The 26,560-nt window shown below is 36.9% G+C and overlaps 1 protein-coding gene across 3 annotated transcripts; it reads right to left on the reverse strand.

Moving 5' to 3' along the window:
- Positions 1-1,385: 1,385 nt before the first annotated feature.
- Positions 1,386-19,546, reverse strand: CYRIA (CYFIP related Rac1 interactor A). Of its 3 annotated transcripts, none has more exons than XM_086461595.1 (10): positions 19,477-19,546; positions 10,075-10,196; positions 9,017-9,122; positions 7,809-7,945; positions 7,645-7,722; positions 7,256-7,372; positions 7,081-7,160; positions 5,318-5,444; positions 2,625-2,695; positions 1,386-1,449 (listed from the first exon to the last, which is right to left on the reverse strand). In XM_086461595.1, exons 1-10 carry the CDS (start codon positions 19,544-19,546, stop codon positions 1,386-1,388), a joined length of 972 nt encoding a protein of 323 aa, XP_086317721.1. The 3 variants fall into 3 exon arrangements, with proteins under 3 accessions (XP_086317721.1, XP_086317722.1, XP_086317720.1); XM_086461596.1 differs by lacking the exon at positions 19,477-19,546 and adding an exon at positions 19,208-19,283; XM_086461594.1 differs by lacking the exon at positions 19,477-19,546 and adding an exon at positions 19,208-19,280 and having other exon boundaries at positions 2,625-2,746.
- Positions 19,547-26,560: the final 7,014 nt, after the last annotated feature.

Consider the following 26,560-nt stretch of genomic DNA (forward strand, 5'->3'; position numbering starts at 1 on the left):
AGAAGTGATATGCATGAAAAGTCCAGTGAGAGAACACAAAGCCTGATTTATATACACGGGAATAAGCAAATACAAATCTGAATCTGTGCACAAGCACTGGAGTTTTCACACATACATGCAAGCGAAGTACACAAAATCGCACACATTTTCAGAACGTGACGTCTGCAAGAATATGTACAGCAACTGCAGACAACCCAGAAGACACACTGAACAGAGGATGAGCACTTTGCTGCTTTTGGCAGAGTATTTCTATTCCATTTACTGGAAAAATTACTAGAAAGTAAGAACAAACAACTCAGCAAGGAACTCAGCTCTCTGAAGCATCAATCACATCTCAAAAACCAAAGAAGAGCAGTTAGCTCATATGTATTTCTGTGTTGACTCTGAATTATCTAATGAATAATACTATCAAGGAACTTGATGGAGTGCCTAAGAACAGCTCAGCTCTTACATCATCCCTAGTTTGACAAGGCCAATTTGATACTAGGGAAGTTTGCTGCTACAGAAGCATGTTCTGCTTTATACTGGTTTATAGCAGCAAAAAAATCATTTACCAGGTAGAGCTGTCTGAGAGATAATGTTCGTCATGATATATTTACACTGACAAACCCTTTCTAGTTGAGTCAAGGCATCAGCATTTTCCCTTTCCTTTCTAAATCTAATAAAATTACACAGAATTTTCAAAATCTAGCAGTGATCTTAAAAGATGTTCTGTTTATTTATATTGAATCTGAAAAAGGATATTAATTTCCTCAATTGTTGAAAGGTACAGGTTATACTTAATAAGAAAGGTAAAATGACTTCTTTGCAATATGTTTTTGGACGTCAGCCAGCACAGAGTCTTTAAAATCAGGTGGATCTCCTCTTATTACAGGAAAGACAATGTATTTAATGAGAGTGATGAACGTTCAGGTATTCTCCTATTCATACATGAGATCCTAAAACTAACTGACTAAAAAACTGTGCACATGTTCTTAAAACATATCCACTGAGTTTGACTTTTGCTTATATTAACTTTCTCCTTCTTTGAAGTTCTTTTTCTGTGGTATCTTTGACATTTCAGTTTACTTGATTTCCATTTTGTCTTCACTACTACTTACTTCTCTGATACAGAAGGTGTTCAAGGATTAAAATGCACAGAAAAACTGTCGTAGCTGAAGTATCTAAGTAAAAAAAGTATTTTAAAAGTCAAAAGATAAAGGCTAGCATAAAAACATAGGCTGCACTATATAAAGTCAGTCAGGTTATGAACAGATTCATATATTTTAGCAATGTGAAGAAAATGGTTATGTAAATACACACAAGTATTAACATCAAACTGTATTAAATTATGTAAACATACACATCTTCTGTGATCAATACAAACATCTACTTGTCTCCGGTTACTACTGCAGCATAGCTCGAATTTGTTTTGACGTAGATTCATCATTCAGGTGTTTTGTAGTGAACCTGGAGATGAAAAGTTAAAACAATATTTTATAAAATGAACAAGGATTAGAAAAGTCTGAAAACTTCAGTGCCTCTTCTTGAAATCAGTGTGGTTCAATTACACAAAGGAGGAACTTACACGTTCGTTCCTCTAGTCACTGGTCACTGGAATTTAACTCCTGATACTCTGGTGCTCTTTATCTTCTAAATATCCCTTGCAATACATTATTCCCTGTTAATAGGTGGCTAAATTCTGGCTAAATACTGTTTGGCATCCTGACATTGTACTAATTTTGGGTCAAAATTATCTCTTTTTTTCCCCTAGTTAAACACCTCAAAAGAAGGAAATATCATGGGAAGACATAAGAAATAGGGTAAATACTAAAAGGACTTGGGAATCTAGATTGAATTTTGGCAAAATCTGAAAGCCTAATTTAAAGCAGCTTTCTTAAATGTCCTGGGAGGATTGAAGAGCTTTAGTGTGGTTTTCTTCCATTTATGCCAAAACATTCTTCCCTGCTTATGTTTGCAAGGACATCAATTATCACAGAATTTAACTCCACATCAATTTTAAGTCAAAAGACCTGATAAGGAAATACAGAGGTGTTATGGCTGCAGTTCTCACTGTATCCAAGCATTCAACATCTAGAGAACTGAAAAACTTGGTACTAAGACGCCCTTTTCCTTCAGAGAATGTAAGACCCTCGAGTCTTGCTTCCCAAGGCAGCACCTTAAACCCTTAGCTATAGGATTGGGATTTAGGTTGCTGTTTTCTTGAAGTTGTATCATTTAGGGAAAGAGAGAAAGGAAGTATCAAGGGCTTGAGAAACAGAAATTCCTCGCTTCTAAATGTTCTAGTTGGTAAGAACAAAATCTTAGCTTAGATATATTGTTTACCTTTTCTGTATTGTTTACTTTTTGGATAGCCAAGTTTTAGGTGATAAAATGAACATTAAGTGTCTCTGAAGATGGACATTATGACTCCAATGTATTAATAGTCATTGCTTATCAAAGTGAAATGGAATTGAAAGAAATTAATATTACTTAAGAAAACCCCAGGTGATGAAGGCAAACCTGAAAGGACAATTTTCTTAATACATCAAGTTTCTAAGTTGAAGAGTCTTAAATACAAAGAGATTGGGAGAAAAACAAAGAGGAATTTGTTAAGGCTGAATCAAACAATTATTCACACATACCTGAGAGCATTCAGAAGTCCTTCCACAGTGTCAGGTGGTTGTTCCTTTAAAACTTTTATGCATCCCTTCATCTGGGAACAGAAGCATGCCACTATTGAACAATAATATATGAATTGCACTAGCTGAAAACAAGGAAAAATTTCACCATAGACAGGCAGGTTTTTGTTCCTACTGAGCGTTAGTGCTGCTTTATATGACACAATAAAAGCATTATAACTTATTAAAAATTATCTTAAGTTAAAAACCTAACTTGTGAGAAAACAACATCTACTTTAATAACTGTTTGTAGATAGAAAATTATGTATCAAGTTATATATTTTAACTTGCACACGTTTCTCCAATTCCAACTTAAAAAAGTATCAAGAACAGCTGATATAGGCTAAAAAAAAGATTTTGGAAGAGTTCCATGTCATTGCTGTTAGCAACTATCAGAAGAGATGTTTCAACTTTTACTTTCATTTGTATGCTTGCACACAAGGAAGTAATTTTCAGTACTCAGTTTTTAGTTGTAAACCTAACTGGTGATAACTTGTTTGTTTCACAACTAGTGGTTACAAATTTAACCTGAGATAAGAAGTCCATGATGTTGATTTTAAACACCACACTGAACGAACAACTTTGTGGAGCCTGTGAAAAACAGGCTGAAACTCTGTCCACATCTACAGAAGGGGAAATGAAGCACAGAAGGCAGAGGTAGAACTCATTTGACCCACTATACAGACTTCCTATCTAGTCAACAGAGAGAAATACGTAATTCCTCTAACCTATTCAGAATATACTTTCATATGTAATGAATCATGCTCCATAAGTACCTATTTCCTCCCACTGCTATGAAGACATCTAAAAGCTATCCAGAAATCAGCCTAGATTAATTCCATCTGATTTAAAATGACAGTTAAAGACATGGCAGTGTCAAGATTTGAACCTTCTCATTTTCCCAGTCACATTACAGTGCTAAATCTACATGATTCTATTTTCTTTGCAGCTAAAGAGCAACTCTGCCTTATTATGGAAGAGGATGATGAAATACTTAACAGTTAAGTCAGGGTCCATGTATTTGCCAATAAAAATTATTCACAAAATGTAGCTCAGCCTCGTGCACAATGACCAGCTAACAGTCACTGATCACTGCTCAGCTGGCTCACTTCTACCTGGAAGATAAAACTGGCTTTGCAAATAGCAGATCAGATGAATTCTCAGGGTAACAGTACACATTTTGAAGTGGCAGTTACTTCTCCTGAACTAGGGAAACTCAAGACTATATTCATAACACTCAGTACAGGTTTACATGCCAGATCATATCAGATCAGACAAACTCAAAGGGGATAAAAATTCAAACCATTCTCTCCCATTTTTGTTAGAATCAGAATCCCTAAAACAGCCAAAAAAGAGAATCTGTGAGGACGTCTAAGCTAGGCGCCTGTAATGTACAGCTTGAAATACAGCCTTCAGTCTTGAAAGAGTAAGGAAAGGGTAATTTGTTCCACTGTCCTTGAAATTCTCTTGAAATGGCTCCCAAGAAGTGACTAGTTTGAAGAAAACAATCATTTTTCACAGTAAAACAAACTCATCATCTGGAATATTAGAAGATTTTTTTATTAGAGAGGAATCACTGAACTAATTAGGGGAACTAAGATTTGGGACCAGGTACTCATTTTTAAAACCTGAGTCTCCTGCTTCCCATTTACATCTAGCTAACTTTCCTGTAAGATTCCAGGGCTTTGGAGTAAATGTGAGAAACAAAGTACACACATTGTATATTTGGTCCTATCTAAATTTTCCTTGTGTTGTCTCTGTAGGCAAAAGACTGCATTAGCAGTCAGGAAGTCTGCATTCAATTCCCAGGCTCTATCTACTGCATGACCTTGAGCAAATCAATTTACGTCTTTGTGACATATCTTTCCCTCTGTAAAACAGAGTCAAAGAGGAGATACAGTAAAATACTGATATCTGCAGACGAAAAATGCTAACGAAGACTCAGTGTCATGGAGCACAATAATACATGTATTTTTTCTTTTCTTTTGAAGTATACTCTCTTGTAAAGGGAAAGACTTAGCATCTTTTTTCATGAATTACAGGTTATTTCTGCTGAAAGATGTGGTGCATTACATTTAGGTTTGCAAAAACCTGCAGCAAAAATAAGAGTACTTTTTTGCGCATGCTGGCAATATCTCAGATGAAAAAAGTAAGGTCCATTTCCCTGTGACTGGTCATGCCAAAGCTACAAGTGAAGGCTCATTATCAATATCACAACAATAACATTTCAGTTCTGCTACTTCAGATCTCAGACGAAGCAGACGCAATGTCAAGTATCTGCTTATTTACAACAGAACTACTGCCAAAGATGAACATTTTAGCACAAATAAATGACACGAATGAAAAACTATGACCATAGAACTTATTCCAGCGTAGGTGTAATACAAAATTATTTTAGTGTAATCATACAGTTGGCAGGAAAGCAGACCTAAGACAAATGAGTCTCTGTGTCTGGAAGAAAACACAAAATAAAAAAGACTGACCCTTATTTTAATTTCAAACAAGCTGATCTATTAAAGTACACAGGTGAAGATAAACTCTAAATTTTGCCATTCAAAAGTTACTGAAATGATTTATAAAAAGTTATACGCTGCTGAAAAAAAGCTGCAGACTAGTGTTCTCAAAACTACAGAGTATTAAAGAAAAGTCACTCTTACATCAATCTTTGATGTCTTTGAGAAAGCTCCCACAGGATGAACGTGATCATACAGAATAATAACTCCCACCATTACTCGCATGCAGAACATAAGAGTCTCTTCACTGGTGAATCTACTCCTGTACTCTCTGGAAAACAAAACAAAAGAAATAAACAGTCTTGACTTTTTGCTCACCAATTTTGCAAACTGAGCATATGAAATCTGAACTAAAATTGGGTTTTAAGGTTGAAGATGCATCTTAGTAAGATTTTAAAGATACTTGAATTGCATAAGTCCTTGTCGATTTAGAGGAAAGGTTAGAATGCAAATAGAGACATGTAAACCCCTTCTAATACACCTTCACAGTTCACATCCTCACTTCGGCAAAATGTCTTAGACTTCCACAGTCCATGAAATACGATGGAGACTGTTTAATCTCAGAAACGCAACATATCAGGACCTCAAAGGAAAGCTACTCTTTTTGCCTAAATTCCTGCTTTGAAACAGTTAACACTTCAGTGGGATCTAGTAAGTTCAGGGCTTCACCTAAGTGGAACATAGTCATTGCCCGCACTCTCTCTCTCTCTCTCTCTCTCTCTCTCTCTCTCTCTCCCCGCACCCCCCCCCCCCCCCCCGTGCCCCCCCCCCCCCCACTCTCTCCCCCAAGTCCATACAAAACTTCAACAATCCAGGTTCACTAAACGTCTAAAATGCAGAGGCCTACTAAATAGGACTGCATTGAGCTAATTCCAAAGAGTTTTTCTTTTCAATTTCAAAATAAGAATCTGGATGACACATTTAAGACAGCCCCTAGCGGCTCTAATCCCTGAAACCATTGTCAGGAAACAAAAAATGAACTACAGTAAAGAAAAACAGAAATCCTGAAGAACAGAAATTATCACAATTTTTCTAAAAAATATTATTTTGAGTAGATAATTCATAGCTTTGACTACTGTCATTCATTGATTTTCAATATAAAACACATAAGGTTACTTTTCAGCTACTATTTCTGTTATGTCCGATGATTGTGACATGAGTCCCACCTCCTACGTACACTTCTCCCAAATTTCCATAAACAAAGACAATAACCTCAGGATTTCTACCCTTTCCATGGCATCACAGAAAAACATCAAAGACAGGAAGACTACCTTGACTCTATCTTGTACGTGTTTTCCACTCAAAGAGACCTCTAACCTAAAAAATGCTCAATTAAATGCATAGCTAAACAATAGCAACCCCACTGGCTCTATCTTTGCTAGTGGATAGGAGTACAATTGTACAGTTTTCATACAGCTGAACTTTCTCATACCCAGAATAAGATGGCAGCATCCAAGATCTACTCAAATGATCCTCAAAATAGTCCCTGTGTGTCATTTGCGAAAGCACTACTTGAAAGAGCCAAAATCTTTCCCCTAAGTGTGCCAATAATTGAGCAGCATGGGCAATCAAGAGAAAGTAGGTGGCCTATGGCCCTGGTTAGATAAGATACAGACACTGAAGCCCATGAGCTTAAGATTACACTTGTATTTTAACCTTTCGTTGAAATGCAGGCTGGTTGTGTAAGCTCTGCCTAACAAATGTCTTTGAAAAATATCCTAAGGTGGTTAAAATAGGAGGCAAAGTTTTCTAATACCAGGTCATGCTTTGTATACAAAAGCGGTAACAACTTAAGGCAAACATACAGGAATTCATTTGGAAAAAAACTGTTTACCCCAGGTGGCTACAACAAAAATAGAACACAATTTCTCTCATAGAAGAAAAACAAGATTTAGGGTAAAACTTACGGTGTTTCCAACATGACTTTACATACACTAGCCATAGTACTTAGACAGTCCGTTGTATTTTCAATTGGTAACGTTTTGTTCTAGAAGGGTTAAAAACAGGCAATGTTCAGTAAATCATCTTGTAAAATGAAAATCAAGGACGTCTGTGTTAGACCTTTTCTCCCCTGTTACCTACTTCTGATACAAAATGTGTAGTTGCATTACTGAGTGTTTTCAGCATTGGTGTGGCTTCTGCATAAAACAGGGACATCCTATTGGCCATTTCATTGTTTACTTCATTCTCAATGTCTAGCTGGTGGAAACATGAGAAAAAATAGTCAGTAGAACTCCTTAAAAATCTCGCTAGCAGCAAGAAAAAGATACAGTACAAGCTCATGTCAGCAAGCAGATTGTTGCACAAATAGTTCCACTCTAATTGCTTCATCCAGACTGCTGATTAACTCTCAGTGTGAAGGGAGAACATGACAGCTAGCGAGTGAAAAGAAGAATCATTATCCCAAATGGCATATATGCATACTGATAAATACCTCAGTGTGAACAGCAGATCAGGTTTTATTTACTTACATGCATGTTGTTTATTCTGTTTCGACTTATTGTCCGCCTATAATAACTGAAGTCATTCTGAATTGCTGGGTTTCTCATCTTCGAGGAACACAAAGAGGCAATAAATCAATTTCGGTTCAAAATATATGGAAAAAAATCAGCGTGTATTAAAAGACTTTATTAACCTTAAGTTCATCAAAACGAAGAGTAAAATGTAAGATTTCTGCAAACTCTTTCGCTAGAGCCTGTTCCCGTTCCAGGTGCTGAGTTGGAGTATAAGGTGGGCACGTCAAGGACTCCAATAAGCTCTGCAGGGCTTTCTCTGAAAGAAAATCAGAAGCAAAATTCTATTCAGTCCATATTATGACAAAGTTTTAAGTAAGTACCTAAACATACTTTGTTCCAAGGGAAGGAACCCTCTGAACATGCAGAGCCCTAACAGAAATGGATTTTCTTACTTTTCTAAGGTGAGAAACATTAGTCAAAGACACCTGCCTCTCCAGGCGCTCTGCCATTTTCTCTCCATTTTGTACCACTGAGCTCTTTTCCCTTTTTATCACCCTTTATCTGGGTTCCCTATTGAAAATTCTAGAGGAAGTATTTTTCTTGCATTCAGATATTCAACTCTTTCATCTTCCCCAATTAGCCGTCAGCTCAGTACAGTGATTATTCCGGCATCTCTGTTACTAAAAGCATACTCTTAGGCACTGGTAGCAATGTAATTCAGCTCCCGTGGCTATAATTACTAGCATAACTCCAAAAGTGAAAGATCTAGTAAGCAGGAGGTTGTAGAAGAATTCCCTTGCATCAGGGCCTCTCCCACTTCATACATACATTTTTGCACACTGGTTCTCTTCCAGAGTCCTAATTCAAGGAGTAATTACAACGTTTTTGGGGTTTGTGGGGATGACAGTCAGTGTAAAACATGCCCAACTTTGGATTTTCACCCTCTGAGGAAGTCTATTGATACCCTTCTCCCCCTGTTATTCCTGTTTCTAAGAATTTTCAAAATATTATTGGTTTACATTCCTTTTAAAACTCTGGAGGATCCAAACTACAAAAAAATAAATTGCTTTAGTGCAACACGGAGCAGTGAAGTGCAGAAGAGCGGCAGGCACCAGAGAAAAACTTTATACAGTTTTATCACGGTCTTTGCTTGGACTCTATTTAGATAATACAGATCTATTTTAAGTGACAAACTAACAAACTATGATAATTTTGAAATGAAATTAAGGTTAAAAATATGCCTTGATAAATGTAATTGCAGTTAAATGTCCGTTGATATGAAGCAGAAAGAATAATGAGCCTTTAAAAGTCCATGGAAAAAGAAACTCCCTATTTCCTTTATATATAAAAGTAGCTTAATAAACAGACTTACTAAAACAGGGCTCACCTAATCTGAGTGAAAACTCATAAAAGCGCTTCAGCCTTACAACCAGAGGACATACTGAATTCCATGCTCTTTCTTGCAACTGGATATCATTGGGATTTTGTATTGCCTGAAATGAAAATATTACTATAAAGAACTATGATATATGAATAACAACCAAAACGTGGCTTGGAATTTTTCTACTACATTATTTTAGAAAGTCAGTATTGTAAAACATAGAACAATTACAACAAATGACATTGCACAGGAATAGGAAATTAGTAAATCCAAAAAATACCATCTTTTCCACCTTCCCTCTCCCCTGTAACATACTGATTTAAAATTATTCATTCCAATCCACCACTGACATACAGAAATATATTTTAACATATTATTTGAGGAGCAAAACTATTGTCGAAGCAAAGGTAAGACCTTTTGTATGACTAATAGTTGCAGAAATAGCCTTTTTTTTTTTTTTTTTTTTTTTAAACATTTTGATGCTTTCGAAATCTTCCAACATACGCAGGTTCTTAAGTAACCAACAGCTCATGCTAACAACAACTGCGAAGTTGGCGCAGGAAAAGGTTTGGTCAGCTGAGAAAAATTTTAACTTACAGTTCAGAATTGTACTTTGGGACCAGTTTCATACAATAAGACGCCTGTAAATTGGATGTAAGGTTATAATTTACTGTGGTTCATTATTTCATTTACACAGAAGAACAACTATTTTCAACTTTTTTTATAGGGTATTTCTGACATCTGAGTATTATTTCTTCCATATCCTCAAGTTTGACTTCTAATGAGATAAATGAAATGAGGTATATGAAATGGTGTTTCTTAAAGAGAAAAATAATTACTAATTACTAACAGCGAACCTAAAAGAAGTTCCAACAGCCATCATTTAAGGATTTCGCATTAAGGCTTTATGTTCAACATTACACATAATCCGTAATATATTTTCTAAATACAATTTTAATCAAGATTTTCATATCATTGCACAGAATGTGCTTGGAAGCAAGGAACACATTGAGTTTTACTTGATTTTGCTTCCAAAAAACTGTCATTAACTTCAACAAACATACATCTCTAATTTCTTGTCCAGCTCCTTTGTAAGCCTGAAGGTCTGCAAGCATACTTTCCGAGTCCTGCAAAACTGCACTGATCTGATTCCATACCTCCCTTTCTCCTTCTGTGGGCTGTGCATCTAAGAAACAGAAAAGCAAAATGCACAAAGTCAAAAGGTAGCTGCAATATGAATGGCAAGATTACTCAGCTCTATGTAACATTATATCCAGCTTCACCGTGTGTAACTCCATTCTGATGTGTTTTTTTAAAATACACAATTATACTGCACTGCCATTCTGCTAACATTTCTGCTTTCTATAGCAAGGAAGGAAAATCAGTACAGTTTTTGTACACTCTGGCTCATAATGCCTCTTCTTAAAACACAGCATTTTAGTGAAGCAGTATCATAAAGCAATGTTATTAGAAAACAGGATAATGCATCAGTCCTTTAGTAAAAATGTCCCTCTCTTTCATGAGCTCCACAGCTCAATTACAAAGAATTGTTCACTTTCTTGCAGCTTGGGGATAAAATCAGCCCTTTCAGTGGATGGAGCAGTGGGATATTATACCACGCTGACTCTCCTCCAGGCTTCCTTAACCAGGGTAATTTATTTCTCCTTTTGTAAAACACAGATATAGTACTGGTAAAAACAAACGCTTTTCTTCTGTATGTCAGAGATCTTTCCTGCTCCTAAAATAAATCCAGCTCTGTCCATGATCACTTTTCAGGGTGGGAGTGACCTGTAGACCTTTATTGTTCAGAGAAATGACGTTTGGAAGTAGATCAATTTTCCCATTCAAATCCCATCTGATGGTTTTTCACAGCAGAGTGACACCAGGGAGTGATGTTAGCCCTAGAACACTGACAGGTTAAACAAGGTAGAGATCTGCCTTCTTTTGCTTTAAAGCATAAAGATGACTGGCACTGACCAAAGACTGGATGATCTATATATAGAATTGTAGTCAGTATTTGTAGAAACAGTCACATTGTCCCAGCAGATTTCTAGAGAGGCGTAACTTTTGGTTTTTTAAAATTTGTATTAGCTTATAGAATTGTAATTTTTGATGAACTAAAAAAAATACTTTGAAGGTGAATCTTAGGACTTAAGGACTACTTGTTTGAATTAAAAGCAATGAGATATCTTCAGTTCAAAACTCACTGATTATGAAGAGCTACTGTACACATCTTTACATTAATAGACAGAAAATATCAAAAATACTTTTTCTATTTAGTCTTCTCTCTCTCCTTAAGACATGAGACACAGTTTTCCACCCATATATCAGCATGGGACTCATTTACCCACCCCTCATTAGAAACAAATGGACTGGTTCACCTTGGACAGTACGGAATGAGCAAGTGTTCTCTCCATGGCATTTCAGGTTAGAATAATTTGTTTAAATGTGTGAAATTATCTACGGACCCTGCATGAACGAGACACAAATGGCTGAGATTCACACGTCCGTAGCTCTGAAGCAACTAATAACTCTAAAATCTTTCCTGTATTCCTACGTCACTGTGAGTCCCATGAGACTGGGCAGATGAAACAACACTGATTTGAGTTTCCTTTTATTCTGAAAATTTTCCCTAATCTTGTTTAAAAGACAGAACAAGTGAAAGCAAAAAATAAGCTGGACTTACTTGGCTGGGTTTTATATCCAAAATACTACAAGTAACAAAAAAAAATCCACTATCCTTCAAAAAGTAAGGGAGAGTAGCACCAAAAGGAAAAACTACCCCAAACAGGAAAACCCCAGCTGGGACACGCCCGCTGAACCCACCTATTAGTCACATTAAGTTTACAAGGTTACTGACTGGTTCTTTCCCCAAGCTGCAAGAAATCTCAGGTGTACACTGTAAGGGGTCTGTCACCTTGTGATAAAGAAACAAAACAGTAAACGCTTCTGAGTTTAATGAAGAAAGTGGTACTCTTGCTAAACAGTTACATACCATAGACAACAGAGTAGAGGGAAGGTAGGAGTCACCTATAAATCAATATCTATATTTTAACAGTTAAATAAAAGTTAATTAAAATAACATTTCCAGTGAACATTAAGACACGAAAGAGAATAAGTAATTTGTTAGTACAGTTCAGAGTGTGAAATTTGCATGTTCAGGTCACCTGAGCATGGGTTAGTTAACAAGGTACTTCTATGTTACTTTTTACAATTTATTTGCTTTGAAAAATATCAGCCCCTAATGGGACCGTAACCACTATAGACTGCTTAGCACCTTGGGACTAAAAAATGGCCTTTAGTAACACCCTTTATTATTAGCCTCTTTCAAATTTTCCCAATTCATCTTTTGAAAGCCGGGGTGAGGTTGAATGTTTGAAACCCACGGAGCTTTCTGTAGTATCCCAGCACCTGGGGAAGTAGGAGTAAGAGGAAGGTAGGCGGGTGGAAAGAAAGGGAAGGGAGAGGAAAAGGGCTGCAAAGGCTACAGAGCAACAGGCTTAGCTTGCATTTGCAGAAGCGGTTTATATTTGTGCTGTAAGTGTTTAGCTTAAAAATAAAGGTAGGGAGGATGATTCAGGCTTTTTGTTTTAAAAAAACATGCATCTTACTTATGAGATATATGTTATGCAAACAGATGTTCTGATAAGACCATGGCCACGTTTCAAAAGGGATTCTACATGAAGATCTTGCCAAAAATGGTCAGCTAAAATACCTATAATCGACCACTTTGAAAAAGATTTCATCTTGCTGTCAACAACAATAATAATAGCAACAACTACTAAAACGAATACAGACTTCTTCATGACATATTTTGGCTTTTAACATTGGTTTTCTATTCCAACAATACCAAAGCTCGTTTCTTTGTTCTGAGTAAAAAAAAAAATGCCATTCCTGAACCACAGCACGGAATCACAGCGTGGAATCACTGCTTGGCAGTGCTCACCTCTTATCCCGTACCACCAGAGAACCAGCATGTGCTTAAGTAATTTGAGCCTATTTATAAATAAAGCCATAGCCACTGACTAATCCACATTGAATGCAAGCCCTCTCAATAATAAATTACCATAATCACGGGACTTACTGCATTTCAAGCCCAAGTTTTTACAGTACTCATAACTAGCATTCAGAATACGCTGTCTTTAGTAAGACAAAATAGGAAACCCTTTCACCTCCCTTTGCTGAAATGTTTCTAATGTGAATCCTAAACCTGACAACTAAATGAATCCTCTGTCAAATTAATTCAAGAGTCACATCAGGCTTGAGTCCTCCGTACACAGATTCTACCTGCACATTTTCATTTAGAAAGCAAAAATTTTAGCTCTGAATAAAAATGTAATTCTATTGGCTCCATCAGAAATAAACAAGATATGATAATTCATCCATTCCACTAACAAATGCTCTCTTTCACCTTTACACATGGTCTATTCCATGTTTTGGATGGAGCTTCAGACTTCATTTTAAAAAAAAAGGGGGTAAAGCTGGATCCACTACGATCCTTTTGTGGATGCATTAAATATTTCCGGTGCATGGTGCGGTGCGAAGGTGGAATTATCATTCTTTTCTTAGAAAAATGCCTGTCATTTGTTTCACAAAAACCTGTAACAGCTCAATGTATCTACCTCATTCTTAACCGAGTCTGCATTAGATAAACCACAGAAACTGCTATGTAGGTAAGACATTAGTACTAATAGGACATGATTAAATATAAAAAGGATACGAAGCCTTTACCAATACAAAATCAAGTAAACCAATATCTCAGTAATTAATTTTTATGAAGAGACAACATGACAGTACTAAAAGAAGCGCTTCCAACCCACACGCCCTTTCTGTGTCTGAAATGCAGACCAAAGCACAGAACTTTATTCCACCCTCAGTCAAACTGACTGCAGGTTAAGAGCATTCCCTCTGAAATGCATTAGTGCTTGCATTTCAGTGAACGTGGAATCACGTTTGTCAAAAACATATCAAAAAACCACCATACCCTCCTGGCCTTGACAGTGTAGCAAAAGAACAGCGACTAAAACAAGATGTCTCACAGGCTCTGCTTTCAGCTTTTCTTGTCCTGTCCACTGCTGAAGGCGGCCAATAACTCCACCAGCCACTGACAGCAAGTTAGAGAGCAGTAGGCATATGTTACGGTATAATGCCAAGGTCCTATTTCAGGTTTGTCACCATGACAATCATTTTTCCCATTCCAATCTGGGACAAAATTAGATGAAAAACTAGTTAATGTCCCTAGAAAGGACAAAAGGCATTACAACTACAGAGAATAATGCATTTTACAGGGTATCAGAACCTGCTATACTGTGTATATTAACAAGAATAGTACTAGGCAGAAACAGTAGCCTATCCAGTCTACACTGGATTTTTTCATTTCATCCTTTCTAAATAGCTGGACAAAATGAAGCTCCCAAGATTGTTAATACTTGCTATGAGCACAGTGCTGTGCCAGGGATATCAGTGCCAGGCTCCAGCTCCGTGGTGGACCCAGACTGGTCAGCCTCTCTCTGAATGAGCTGTAGCTTCTTGCTTAGGGCACGCTGCAGCACGGGAGACAAGAGTTTAACCTCCCGCAGGCTGGATACAGATTACATCTCCAGCCTCGCTGCCTGTGGAGTGAGGGTATTAATTAATAGCCTATTATGCAAAAAGTGGGCAGTTGCTCTGCTGCCAGACATGTTCTAATAATAGACACTTTTAATCATACATGAACAATGATAACTGAAAATTTAATTAATCTTCCTGGGGATGGGCTGGGTAGGAATCCTAGAAAGTAAGTGTCCTTATTCTTCAGGGGATGAGGGGGATTAAATTAGGATCAGGTAACGAGCCCACGTAGCTAACATTTAGGAGAAAAGGGAACCTGCTGAGGTTAAGGTTAGAGTTTGGTCTTATAAAAGGTATTGGTATCTGAGGAGAGAATGGGACTGAAGGTGTCACTTAAGGACACCTCCTCCCAATAAACTGTAAGCTTTAGTCTTTTAGGTTCAAACCAAATTGTTGTTACTTCAACCTTCTGAGGTATTATTTCCAATAATTCATGTGGAATTATTTGTTCACTTTGCCTGAAAAAGGCCCTCTATGGGCAGCAGTAATTTGACAATAGATTTTCTGAAAAAAAAAGCACTCATAAGCTAGGGAAAGAGCCTCAAATACCCAGCACTCATTTACCTGTGACTAATTTAAACAAGGTCAACATCTAAAGAACAAAATAATTCTTAAGCTGACAAAATCCATTTCAAGAAAATTTGCCTATGGGCTCATGAAATCCTGAAATCCACAGACTCTCAAGACTTGCCATGCACTCAACTCTTTCTAACATTATTTTTGAGTTGAGTTAAGAAGGAATTAAGGTAAAGAAAGCGGTATATAATCAAATCCAATACGTAGCAGTTTGATTAAGAATACCCACACCAAGATACAAGTGTAAAATAGCAATACAGTTCACTTTCTGCGAATGAAGAGATTCTTTTTCTTTACATAAACCTTTCAGTAGACCTTAAAAAAAGAGTAATTTGTCTGAATGCATATATTTAGCATTTCACCTCAAAGAAAAAGGCTTTTTCACCTGCACAGGAGAACACTATTCTCCATATCACTCGCTGAAGTGACCACAGTTCCCGTTTGTCCCTGTTTGCTTTCAAGGCTGGACTGAATGGATCTTCAAATCGCTTCTCCTTGCACAAATCCAGAGTAACTACCTAACTGCGAAATGATTACCGCAGAGCATACAGAACTGCTTTTGCTATACAACATTAACTGAAATTAATGCTGGATTCAAGCTTTTTCACGTATGACCATGGAGTTATGAAATTTAGTTGCCAGTTTGGAATGAAGAACAATGCCAGTAAAAGGCGTCATAACAATTGCAACTGACAATACACAGCTGCAGGAAATGGAGGAAAAGAGAGATGATTTTAAACCTTTTTTTTCTGTAGCCTAAACTTTTCTAGGGAAAAATTGAAATAGCTATTAAAAAAAAGAAACTGGAAGGTGAAATTTTGAAACTTACTTCCTTTTCTTTTATGCTTCTTTCCTGTTTTCAAATATAGCACAAGGCAGAATTTGAAAAAAACCCAAAACTTTGAATTAGGTGAGAAAACTTAATTTTTCTATGCATTCCTGTTTCGACCTGCCCCTTTATCAAGGTCTCAAGAACTGCATAAAAGACATGTATTGGAGCAGCTAAATATGAAAAAAATCAGATTGGTGAAAAATACATAAGAGAAAAGTGAGCATGCAGTTGAAAGGGAACTTAATTAAGTAGATTTTAAAACAAACAAACAAAATCCCATAATGGAATTTTTCAGAAGATGCCATACAAGATTATCCTCCACAAATTTCTCATTAAATCAGAATTCTGCCATGGAGAACAGTAATTCACAAGAAGATAAATTCATTTTTGTTGCACAGAACAACTCATCCTTACAACACATTGCCTATAAAATGCGTATTAATTAAAGGTAGAAGGGAAAACAACAAAATAAAAACCTACCATGCTGACCTTACTGCGTAACTTCACGACTGACCTAAGATATCTAAATCTGTACAACAGCTTGCCATCCTTTCCTGCATTTCCATTCCCATTCCTGTGCCGCTGCTGGGGCCCTTCCAACCATGCCATCATCCACATCACCCTGACCTGCCTGGAAGAGTACTTAGTAGACAAGGGAGAGAGGCAATGTGGTAGGCTGGTGGCGTTTTTTTGAACAACTAGATCTTAGCAAGTTCATTTGCCCACATAGCTACCATTCAGGATGGGTACAATCTTGTGTTTGTACATTTCAATTCCAGCATAAGGATATGAGACTGTGGCAAAGCACCACCCATGGGATGACCCTGTCGGAGCACCACAGAGCAAATTGCCTGTCAAATGAAGTTAACACCTTAATGTTCTTTTCCCACTTTCTTTATGTAAACACTTGTATTACTTTTGATCAAGATCAGCCCATAGAGCCTTTGATTTCTGAGGCATGGAGACAAGATTGTATGTGTTCTATTCCTGCCTACAAGGAAAAACAGTTTCTGGTTTTTTAAGCAGTATTTGTGTGGCACATTGTACACACAGCAGGAAGAAGTATGTCACACACCCTTCTTTCAGGTACAATAAATACTAAATGAAGAGCAGCAAAAAAACACACCAAGGCAGGGAGTATCCAAAAACTCTGCAAACATTTCAGAAGCAGTGCTGACGGATTTACGTTGAGATTTCAGCTTATGGCTAATGAAAAAGTGCCCCCAAAGTAGAAAGCAGTATGTTCGTAAAATGAAAATACAATAAACACATCAACTCAATATACCCCTCATCCTCTGAATGGCCAACTGTAGTGACCACTGCCATCCACAGACTTGAACTGAAAACTCAGGCCACAGAAAGTCACATGTCCAGTGAGCACACAAGCAGGCTCTTGACTATGCCCACTAAGAGTGCCCTTTCACACCGTACAATGGCTAATGAAATGAGACTAAAGCAGCAACCTCGGTCACATTGCTTTGACACAATACAGATTTTTCTGCCTTAAAAACCTCCAGGACTTTATTTCACAAGTCAAACATTTTAACCTTTCACTCTGGAGCTTCAAACTCACTGAAATTTGGAGATGATAGTTTGGTTCCTCTCTAGGTAGGTGTGCCTGACCAGTGTGCCCGTGTGCTTGCACTAACCACTGGTCACCTCCTGAGAGAGAGGGTGCTTCACACCATTCAGTTCTTGGCAATGCACTTCTTGAAAAAAAATCCCAGTCTTTGCTGCCAAGGCAATAAACCCGGTATTTTCCCCTCTCACCACCACCTCTGCTCCACCAAGGCTTCCCACTGCCAGATCACCTGTTTCCTGCCAAGTCTGCAGCCTGGGTCAGGAGTTCTTTCTTACCATCCAGGACATGATGGGGCTGATTAAACCCGGAAGCTCAGAGCAGCTGAAAACCTATGTAATAGCTTGACAAAGCCACAGAGAGCTAGCGAAGCCTTCTAAAAGTTTGACAGAAGAAAATTTACGTGGTGGTTTGGATAAAGGTTTGACATTCCGGGTTTACAATTCTCAAATGATAGACAGAAGAGAAAAAGGGACACATGGCTCGCAGTACGTTCTCCTAAACCCAAACTAACCAAATAACTTTTTTCATCATTTAAAACTGATTCTTCATAATGCGGTAAATAAGAACTATATGAGAAGATTAAGGTATGTGCAAAGTTATAGTCATATACTCTAGCTCTCATCCAAGAAAACATGTTTGAACAAATTAATGAGATTTAAGTATGTGTTTAAATGACTTTTTGAATCAGTGCTTCACACATACAGTCTCATATCCCGTCAGTAACTTTTTTTTCAGAAAAACAGTTCAGGAATAAATGATTCAAGAAAACTATTTCAAGGTCTAACCCCCTAATATTCTCTCTTAAACCATGCTTCAAAACAAAGTTATTTTAAAAACACTGACTTCTCTCAATTTTTTTGTTTTGTTTTGGTTTTTTTTTAGAATAAAGTTATTAGGAGGCAAACATCACACACTGTTAGCATGTTAAATAAAAAGCAGTTCATGTAAGTAGTGAAGTAAGATTAAACCCATATTTAAGGATAAGTACATGCACAGAGAAACTATAACCAGCAGAAGTAAAATAGCTCTAAATTAGATACAGATGTGACAAGGAAATTAGAATGTGAAACACTGTTTTGCAAACTGATAACCATGCAATTAAGAGAGATGCAATCAAGCACATACACTTTGACCACTTCACTACTTTTTAGAAACTATAATAAATCCAGTCAAATCATCACTGAACCAGGCAAAAATAGCACCACCTCCACTGCTTATATTTTTTGAGCTTTGTATTTCCAATATATATTTCCATTCTAGGAAACAACAAAAAAGATTTTTTTTTTTTTTAACCTTGATTTGTTCAAGAAAGCTGAGGTCAAGTTCATTCATATGTAAATTTAACAATGGCTCATAAATGTTTTGAAATTAATTCAAGGTAAAGTTTTACTTGTATATCTATCTGCCCCCTTCTCTGCTCAGAATGAATTTAAGTAATTTTGTATGGTTTTATAAGTATCAAAAAGGAATATTGAACTGAAGTGTAATTTGATTTGTTTGCAAATCCCTTTTGAATTGCTTTATGATGCGTAAGCGCATGCAGTTTATTAGAAAATAATAAGCAAAGAAGGCAAGCCAGGCAAGAAGCTTTGCTCACTTTCAAAGTCAAGGAAAAAATTTGGCCCCTGATCAAGCTCTGTGCAAGTGAGAACTTTTAAAAGATTTCCCATTTGGTTCCTGAAAAATAGAAAAGGAAGAGAAAAGGAGTCCTGAGTGAATAAATGATTTTAGAGACAAGGACTTGGACAGATTGGTTGTGCTGGAAAACACACACTGCAAGCAATCAGATTTTAAAAAGATTTTCCTCAGTTTGCTGTTAAGTCAGGGAAAAGATTCTCTCGTTGTCTTGTAGTTGTTTGAACTTACTTTCAAAATCCAGGAAAAAATGTGGATAGTTTTCAATTTCCCTGGTAAGGACCTTAAGAAGATTACCCATCCCAGCAAACCTAGTAAATGCAACAAAATCATAAACAGTTATGTACGTAAACTTAGAATATTACAACTAAGGGCTTGACACAGTCTGCACCATATATCAAACATTTTGGCAAGTTCTGGACCATAAGAAACATTTCGATGGTCATTTCTGTGACATTTATGCATGGGGACAAAGAGAATAAGACCTTGGATAAATACAGAAATAATTCTATTCAACAAATTGGAATTTAAACATTAGTATAACATCACAGAGTACAAACATATTTATGAGTTTATTTATTTATTTAGGAAGAGAAACAGAACTATATTGGTATTTGTAACTCCTCTAAATCGCTGGACTCAAGATTACTGAATACCATTTCAGAGTAAAAAAAGAGGCCTTAATCCTTGGTTTGGATTCTTTAGCACAAATCCATGTTTTTTCATGAACTCAATTTAAGGAAAAAAAATCTAATTGTTTCTAATCAGTCAGGTTTTATAAAATATTACTACAAAAATCAATCAGAAAGAAAAGCTAAAAAGCTTGCTCTCACTAACTTTTAAAAATGTAGGTATGCATTAAAAAAAAAAAATAACAAAAAGAAGATGTTCAAACTCTATCGAGGTTCAAACTCTACCTTTTTATCTGTTATTCCTATCTTTCATCATCTTGGAAGCCTTTGCATTCCAAATTATTAAAAACTCCCAAAAGGAAAAGTGACCAATTCTCAAACCAGAAAATCTCTATAGAAGATAAGAAGGAAGGAGATTTGAAGAAAAGTTTTTTACCAGTACAGTCCTTAGGAAGATACATTATTCTAGAATTATGTAAAAGTATAGCTTTCTTGGGCAAACTTAAACTTTTTCTCAGAAGAGAGAAAAATTAAACCATGAAAAGCACATATAAGGATAAAGAGGTCTGCCTGGAGGTATGTAGAAAAATGTAATTTTAGATTTAAAACTCAGATTGAAAACTGATTTTTGCCTCAAAGATAAATATTCTCAGTACTCTAAACCATGGCTCTTGGGACTTACATCTGATGCTCATCTATTTTTCAGTTTAACTTTTTTCCCACTTACCACACAAAAAAAAATCTCTAAGCACGTACATGCCTGACACTCCCTATGAGGAGACAAAGGTTTTTTTCAAATTCTCCCCCAAGCATTACAGAAGAATAGTATCATCAACCCTAATTTCTATATGGATATAAGGGATATATTTCTATAGCAGGAAAACCTAGGAAGGTAATGTAAGGCTTGGAGACTTCCAATCAGGCGTAGTCATTCCTTAAGATGATACAAATGTAATCAATAATCCGTTCAGAGCATGCAGCTTCATGTAAACCAGGTTTTTGTTAGACAAATGGCTTCGTTATGCATTAAATACTTCTTCAAAATTTTCTCTCCAGAACAAATCCAGTTAGCAGACTGTCAAGCCCTTTACAACTAGCAACATCTTGCATATTGAATTGCACAATATTGAAACATGAAGAAACATTCTCCATTGTTCATAAAGTTACATCCATTTATAAGCAGGAAAGAAAATTACAGTTTTACATTCAAAACAAGATTTGCACTGTATGAACCGAGTCTGACTTTCTGATTAGCCTACAAAGGGGAAAAAACATGCAAACAGAGCAAAATAGATTTTATACAGCATTAAACCTTGTATCTTCAGTAATTTAACATTTTCATCACACTGATATAATACATTTTATCAGCATCAGGTAAAAGGGACAAGATAACGTGCATACACTTATTTTCCTTTTCATAACCTTGACAGAAACAATTTATATTATTACAGAACACTATCACAATCTAAATTACGGACTCAGTTTGGAGTCTTCACTTTCAACTCATTTTAAGTTGTAACTTACCTCATTGCTTTCAGTCTTCAGAGAGCATCCAACCATTTCTTCTACTGCCAAAGTTAGCACGGCATCCAGAGACTGGTTTAGCTGATAGCGTGCTTCAAACAGCAAGGAAGCCTTTTTGCCAAGAACCTGAGGATATGCTCCCTCATTAGCATTGAGTAGCTTGAGGTCATGTGCCCCAGCTCTGGTTTCTGATCCTTCTTACCAAAGTACAGCACATCATGGCTCTGGAGATTTCTGAGTACTTTTCCTGAATTTTTATTGTATTTCATAGATTGTTTTTCTTTTTTATTCCCCTCTCCTTCAGTCCCTGTGTAGAAACTGATTCAGCTGTCTAGGTCACAGGTGTGAAACCCAAACCCTGCCACAAACTTTATACCCATGTTCATGGTCAGCCTGCATTTTCCAGTGATCTCAAAGCCACTGGTTTGACACCATCTATTTCCAGTGTTCATTGACCCAAAAAACAGTGATATTCAACATCAGTATCTAGAAGATATGGTTCAGGCAGCTGCTAAACACGTTTTACTTCTTCATGATTTGAAATACTTTCTTTATGGTTTCCTAAAACCTAAAACAAACAAACAAAAAACTAAAAGCAATATCTAGTTCCAAGAAACTTTCACTTTCACTTCAAACTGTAACTCCTCATTCAACACTAAGTTTTTAACTCCCAATTAACAGGACAACCTTCATTTTAAAGGAAGTGCTAACAAACATAATTCCTTGTCCCAAACTAAATTATTTTATTCTGCTTCCCAGTACTTGCATCTTCCAAACTGTCTTCCCCTGAAAACTCTAATAATATATTTCAAACCTCAGGAACTCCAAGTCACTTCCATGATAATTTTTAATGAGATTAAAAGTAACTAATGACAAATTCTGAGCAGGTCAGTATATACACTGTGGTTGCAACAGAAATCATATAAACAGCTTATGCACAGAAGCAAGTCAGGAAGGTTTAACTTAAGAGCATAAAATTCCATTTCATTAAACTGGGAAGCATTTTATTTTACTTACTGTAAAATCAGTTTAAATTTTGAAAGGAGACTCAATGCATATATAAAAATATTGCTGTTGCAGCACTCCTAAATGATAGTGGCTTCTCTTTAGTGTTCAAATCCCTTAAAATTCCAACTTTTAACAGTATGGTTTTAAAATGATGACATGCTGACATGACAATGGCGTTTGCATTTTCATGTTTTCTACTGTTTTCCAAACCATTAAAGCTTACCCTAAGATACTACATAAGCATATAGAAAATACTTTCTAAGCTACTGTTGACAGTTTAAAGCTCATTTTTGATGCTCAACATTCAATTAGTGGCACACAGATATAAATAAACTGTAAAACCAGTAATGAACAAGACTGTACATTTAACATTTTATGTTTTATATACATTATCCGATAGCATATTTAAAAATGTTGTGCTTTGAACAAAATAACACAGGCTGTTTTCTAACACATCACTTTTTCCTAAAATTTCATTTAGTTTTGACATTCTAGAGTCATTATCTAGGATGGGAAAATACAATCCTTCTCCCTCACTAAACCAATCAGTCTATTTTTGGACTGCGATAAGTAAAATAGAACCCCCCCAAAACAAATCAAAATGCAACCCTTCAAATCTGCCATGGATTTTATATACATATATTGAAAATATACCGAAATAATATTTATTATGTACTTAAATCCAGTTTTGAAAAGCTAGTAAATGTTCACAAACTTGGTATTATCACCTAGACACTGCATGTCCAAAGCTAAGTACCATCTTACTTAACTCTTCTTTAAAACCTTTTCTTACACAGTGTTCAAAGCAATTATATAACTTTGAAGAGTGGAGTGTTCTGTTATTTTAAATGATAGCTACAGTACTATACAAATTGCTAGTGAAGTACTAATTTATTCCTTCTTCCTTTACAGGACTAATTTACTCAGTACAAACACAAAACCATCAGCAGCACTGGAGCTACACTGAAGGTATAACAGACAGACAAAGCATTTAAACCTCCTGTTAGTGAAAACAGACACATTCACCAGCTCAACCCTTTCCTCCTCATCAGTGCTCCTTTGCCAGATACTGTTTCCTAAATCTGCCTGCTTACATAAACATAGTCTAAAAGGCTTTTGTCAAAATGAGCTGGATCAGCAAATACCTACTGCTTAAACTCATTCAGATCATCCTAACGAAGTGGGGCTGGGAGTGTTCTCACGAGCAGCTCCATTGGGAGTTTTGGGAGAAACAGAGGCTCCCAAGTTCAGGAGAGGCAATGAATGACTAGGAATGATAACTTCTAATGGCACATCTACATGGGCAGAGACAGGCATCCAGCTCACAGCCTGAGGGAACTGTACTGTACTAAGCATTATTGGTGTCATTAAAGCAATGGACCTGACCTTACTGCACGAACGATTAACTGTGGTTTCAAAAAAAATCAGCATCTGAACTCAAGATCTCTCAGATCAAAAGCATGATTCCAAATCGCTAGGATGCTTACCTATAAAGCTTGCTGAGGTGCTTGTAAGGAAATAGCAAAAGTGCAAGACTCAAAAAACTGTTTTATTCCATTAAGGAATAAAATAAAAATGAACAAAGATTAAAAAAATGCAGAAGTTTAACAATGAAAATCTACTTTGTTTTCTGAAGGAAACCCTGTATAACTCACTGTTCTATGTTTCAGAGAGGAAGGATGATATAAAATATCTTTTTTAATTGCATTTTCCAACTCTACTACCCATATTTTTGCAATAAACATATTAAAGCCACCTAATCTCTTAAAGTATTTGTGTAAGATTAGCTTCAAGAAAACTGGAATGCTGCAGTGCTTGGAGTCATACACAGAGTGAAGGGACAAGCAGAAACTGCAGCACTTTCATGTGGGTGCCCCTTGCACACATCCCCTACTTCTCCCTTTCATCATCAGGACCTGAATGGAGTTCTGCAAGGCTCAGGCAACAGAATGGGCTTCATCATAGGTAAGAAACTGGGAATATTATTACTGTGAAAAGTGCAGCTAGAGTCAGGAACAGTCAAGGAAGCACTTCATGTTCACTGCAACACCATAAAACCACTGGAGTTAGGGGTGTGGTTATCTAGATCTCATACCAGGAGCTCTGTCATTCTGCACAGATGTTTGTCTAAACTATTCTTAACACCTTGAAAAGGCTCTTTAAGCTCAATTATAGAATCAAAGAGTGGTTTGGGTTGGAAGATCTTAAAGATCATCTAGTTCCAACCCCCCTGCTGTGGGCAGGGACACCTTTCACTAGACCAGGTTGCTCAAAGCCCCATCCAGCCTGGCCTTGAACACTGCTAGGGATGGGTCATCCATGAATTCTCTGGGAAAGCTGTTCCAGTGTCTCACCACCCCCACAGGAAAGAATTTCTTCCTAAGATCTAAACTAAATCTCCCCTTTCTCAGTTTCAAAGTGTTACCCCTCATCCTATCACTACCCTCCCTGATCAAGAGTCCCTCACCACCTTTCCTGTAGGCGCCCTTTAGGTATTGGAAGGCCGCAATAAGGTCTCCCAGAGCCTTCTCTTCTCCAGGCTGAACAACCTCAACTCTCTCAGCCTCCTCATGGGGGAGGTGCTCCAGCCCCAGGACCATCTTCATGGCCCTCCTCTGGACCCGCTCTAGCAGGTCCATGTCTTTCTTATGCTGATAGTTCATGTTTTATTATACCTGATCTGTCTCACTGCCCTTCTCTGAAATCTCTCCAAGGGGTCCAAATTCCAGTGGGTCACTCAACTCCAGGTGCAGTGCTCCAAATGCATCCAAGTATGGCACCGAATAACATAAGTAACATAGTCACATAACAAGATGCACCAAGAAGGAACCCACACACACAAGTGAAGACGAAGCAGCGCTACACGTTCCTGATGCAGGTGAAGCATAAATAGACAAAAAAACAAAAACAAAAAACCAAAATTCAAACCCAAAAAAACATGTAAAGAAGTGAAAAGTAGAGTAAGAGAAGTTATTCAAGGTGAAAGTAAACCAAGATAAAAGAATCATTCCCACTTTGAACAATTATTTTATTACAATTCCTAGAAAAGCAACATTTCAAGCCAAGAGCCTTTACTATTAACTGATATGCGGATTACAGGACACGATTAAAACCTACAAGAAAGGTGAAGCAAGTCAAAAGGAGTTACTAAATGGGATGTAATGACAAAAACATTTTTCACTAATCATAAAATGCTAAAAGAGCTGGCCAACAGTATTAGTACCCATAGCCCCAAGGATTAAAGATCTTGGCTCATGGTTTCATTGAAATCTAAAGGAAAAAAAAAAAAAGATTACCTCAGATGAACTCATGAGTTATTCAAGGAGGAGGATTTTTCTATATGCCAGCCCTCACACCTGAATATACTCTAAACATAACTCCTATATATTTTCAAAATGCATAATGTCAGAAGAGCCATCACGAAAAGGATAAAAACCAGGCAACCAAAATATCTGGATTCTGATTCATAGGTCATAATAAAAAAATCCAAACCCAAACCCCCACAAAACTGTAGAACGGAAGCCAATTAAGTAATTAGAATAAAACTGTATTTGAGACTAAGAAAACACTCTTGCACTTTGATCCTTCCACCTGAGTGTACAGTAACTACAGCAACCTCGTTTGACTATGGCATCGCACGCACAGATGCTTATACACAAAACAGGGACACAACTTCCCTGTACACAATAAATGGGGCCCCTATCAATCGGCCCTGTTAGGTAAGCAAGGCAGGATACTAATGTTTACCAAACTGATACACAGGAGAGAGATCCCTTTGACAGAAACAGAACAGGTTTGGCTAGTTCAAGCATTTCTTCCTTCAAAACAAAACCACTTCATTTTTTTTTCCAGGACGAGTTTGACTCGGTTCTTCCAAATTCTTGGAAGAGAGGAGCAGCCACACAGTCTCCTCTTCTGCTTAAAATTTCCTTGTCCTTGTCTTCTCTCATAAAAATTGTAAGGACTCTCAGATGAAAAATCAGAAAAAAATTTTGCCATTCATTTCTGCCTGTTAATGACTGCCAATTATTCAGCCTTCTGATTATGCCATACCAAGTATTTTGTACTATGCTCACAGAAAATCCAGTGTAAGTGTCTGAAAAAAAGATGAAAACGCTCATATTCTAGTTCTTTATGCAACTATGGTAAAG

Source organism: Leptosomus discolor, chromosome 2 (assembly GCF_034619465.1).
Source record: "Leptosomus discolor isolate bLepDis1 chromosome 2, bLepDis1.hap2, whole genome shotgun sequence".
NCBI classification, from domain to species: domain Eukaryota; kingdom Metazoa; phylum Chordata; class Aves; order Leptosomiformes; family Leptosomidae; genus Leptosomus; species Leptosomus discolor.

Bases quoted from the DNA above. Each gene is read 5' to 3' on its own strand.
- CYRIA (XM_086461594.1), bottom strand. From the start codon at position 19,280: ATGGGAAATCTTTTAAAAGTTCTCACTTGCACAGAGCTTGATCAGGGG. The intron at 7,723-7,808 runs GTTAATAAAGTC...TGTTCCTCGAAG, and splicing joins TTCGTTTTGATGAACTTAAG to ATGAGAAACCCAGCAATTCA. The intron at 7,373-7,644 runs GTAAGTAAATAA...TGTTTCCACCAG, and splicing joins ACAGAATAAACAACATGCAT to CTAGACATTGAGAATGAAGT.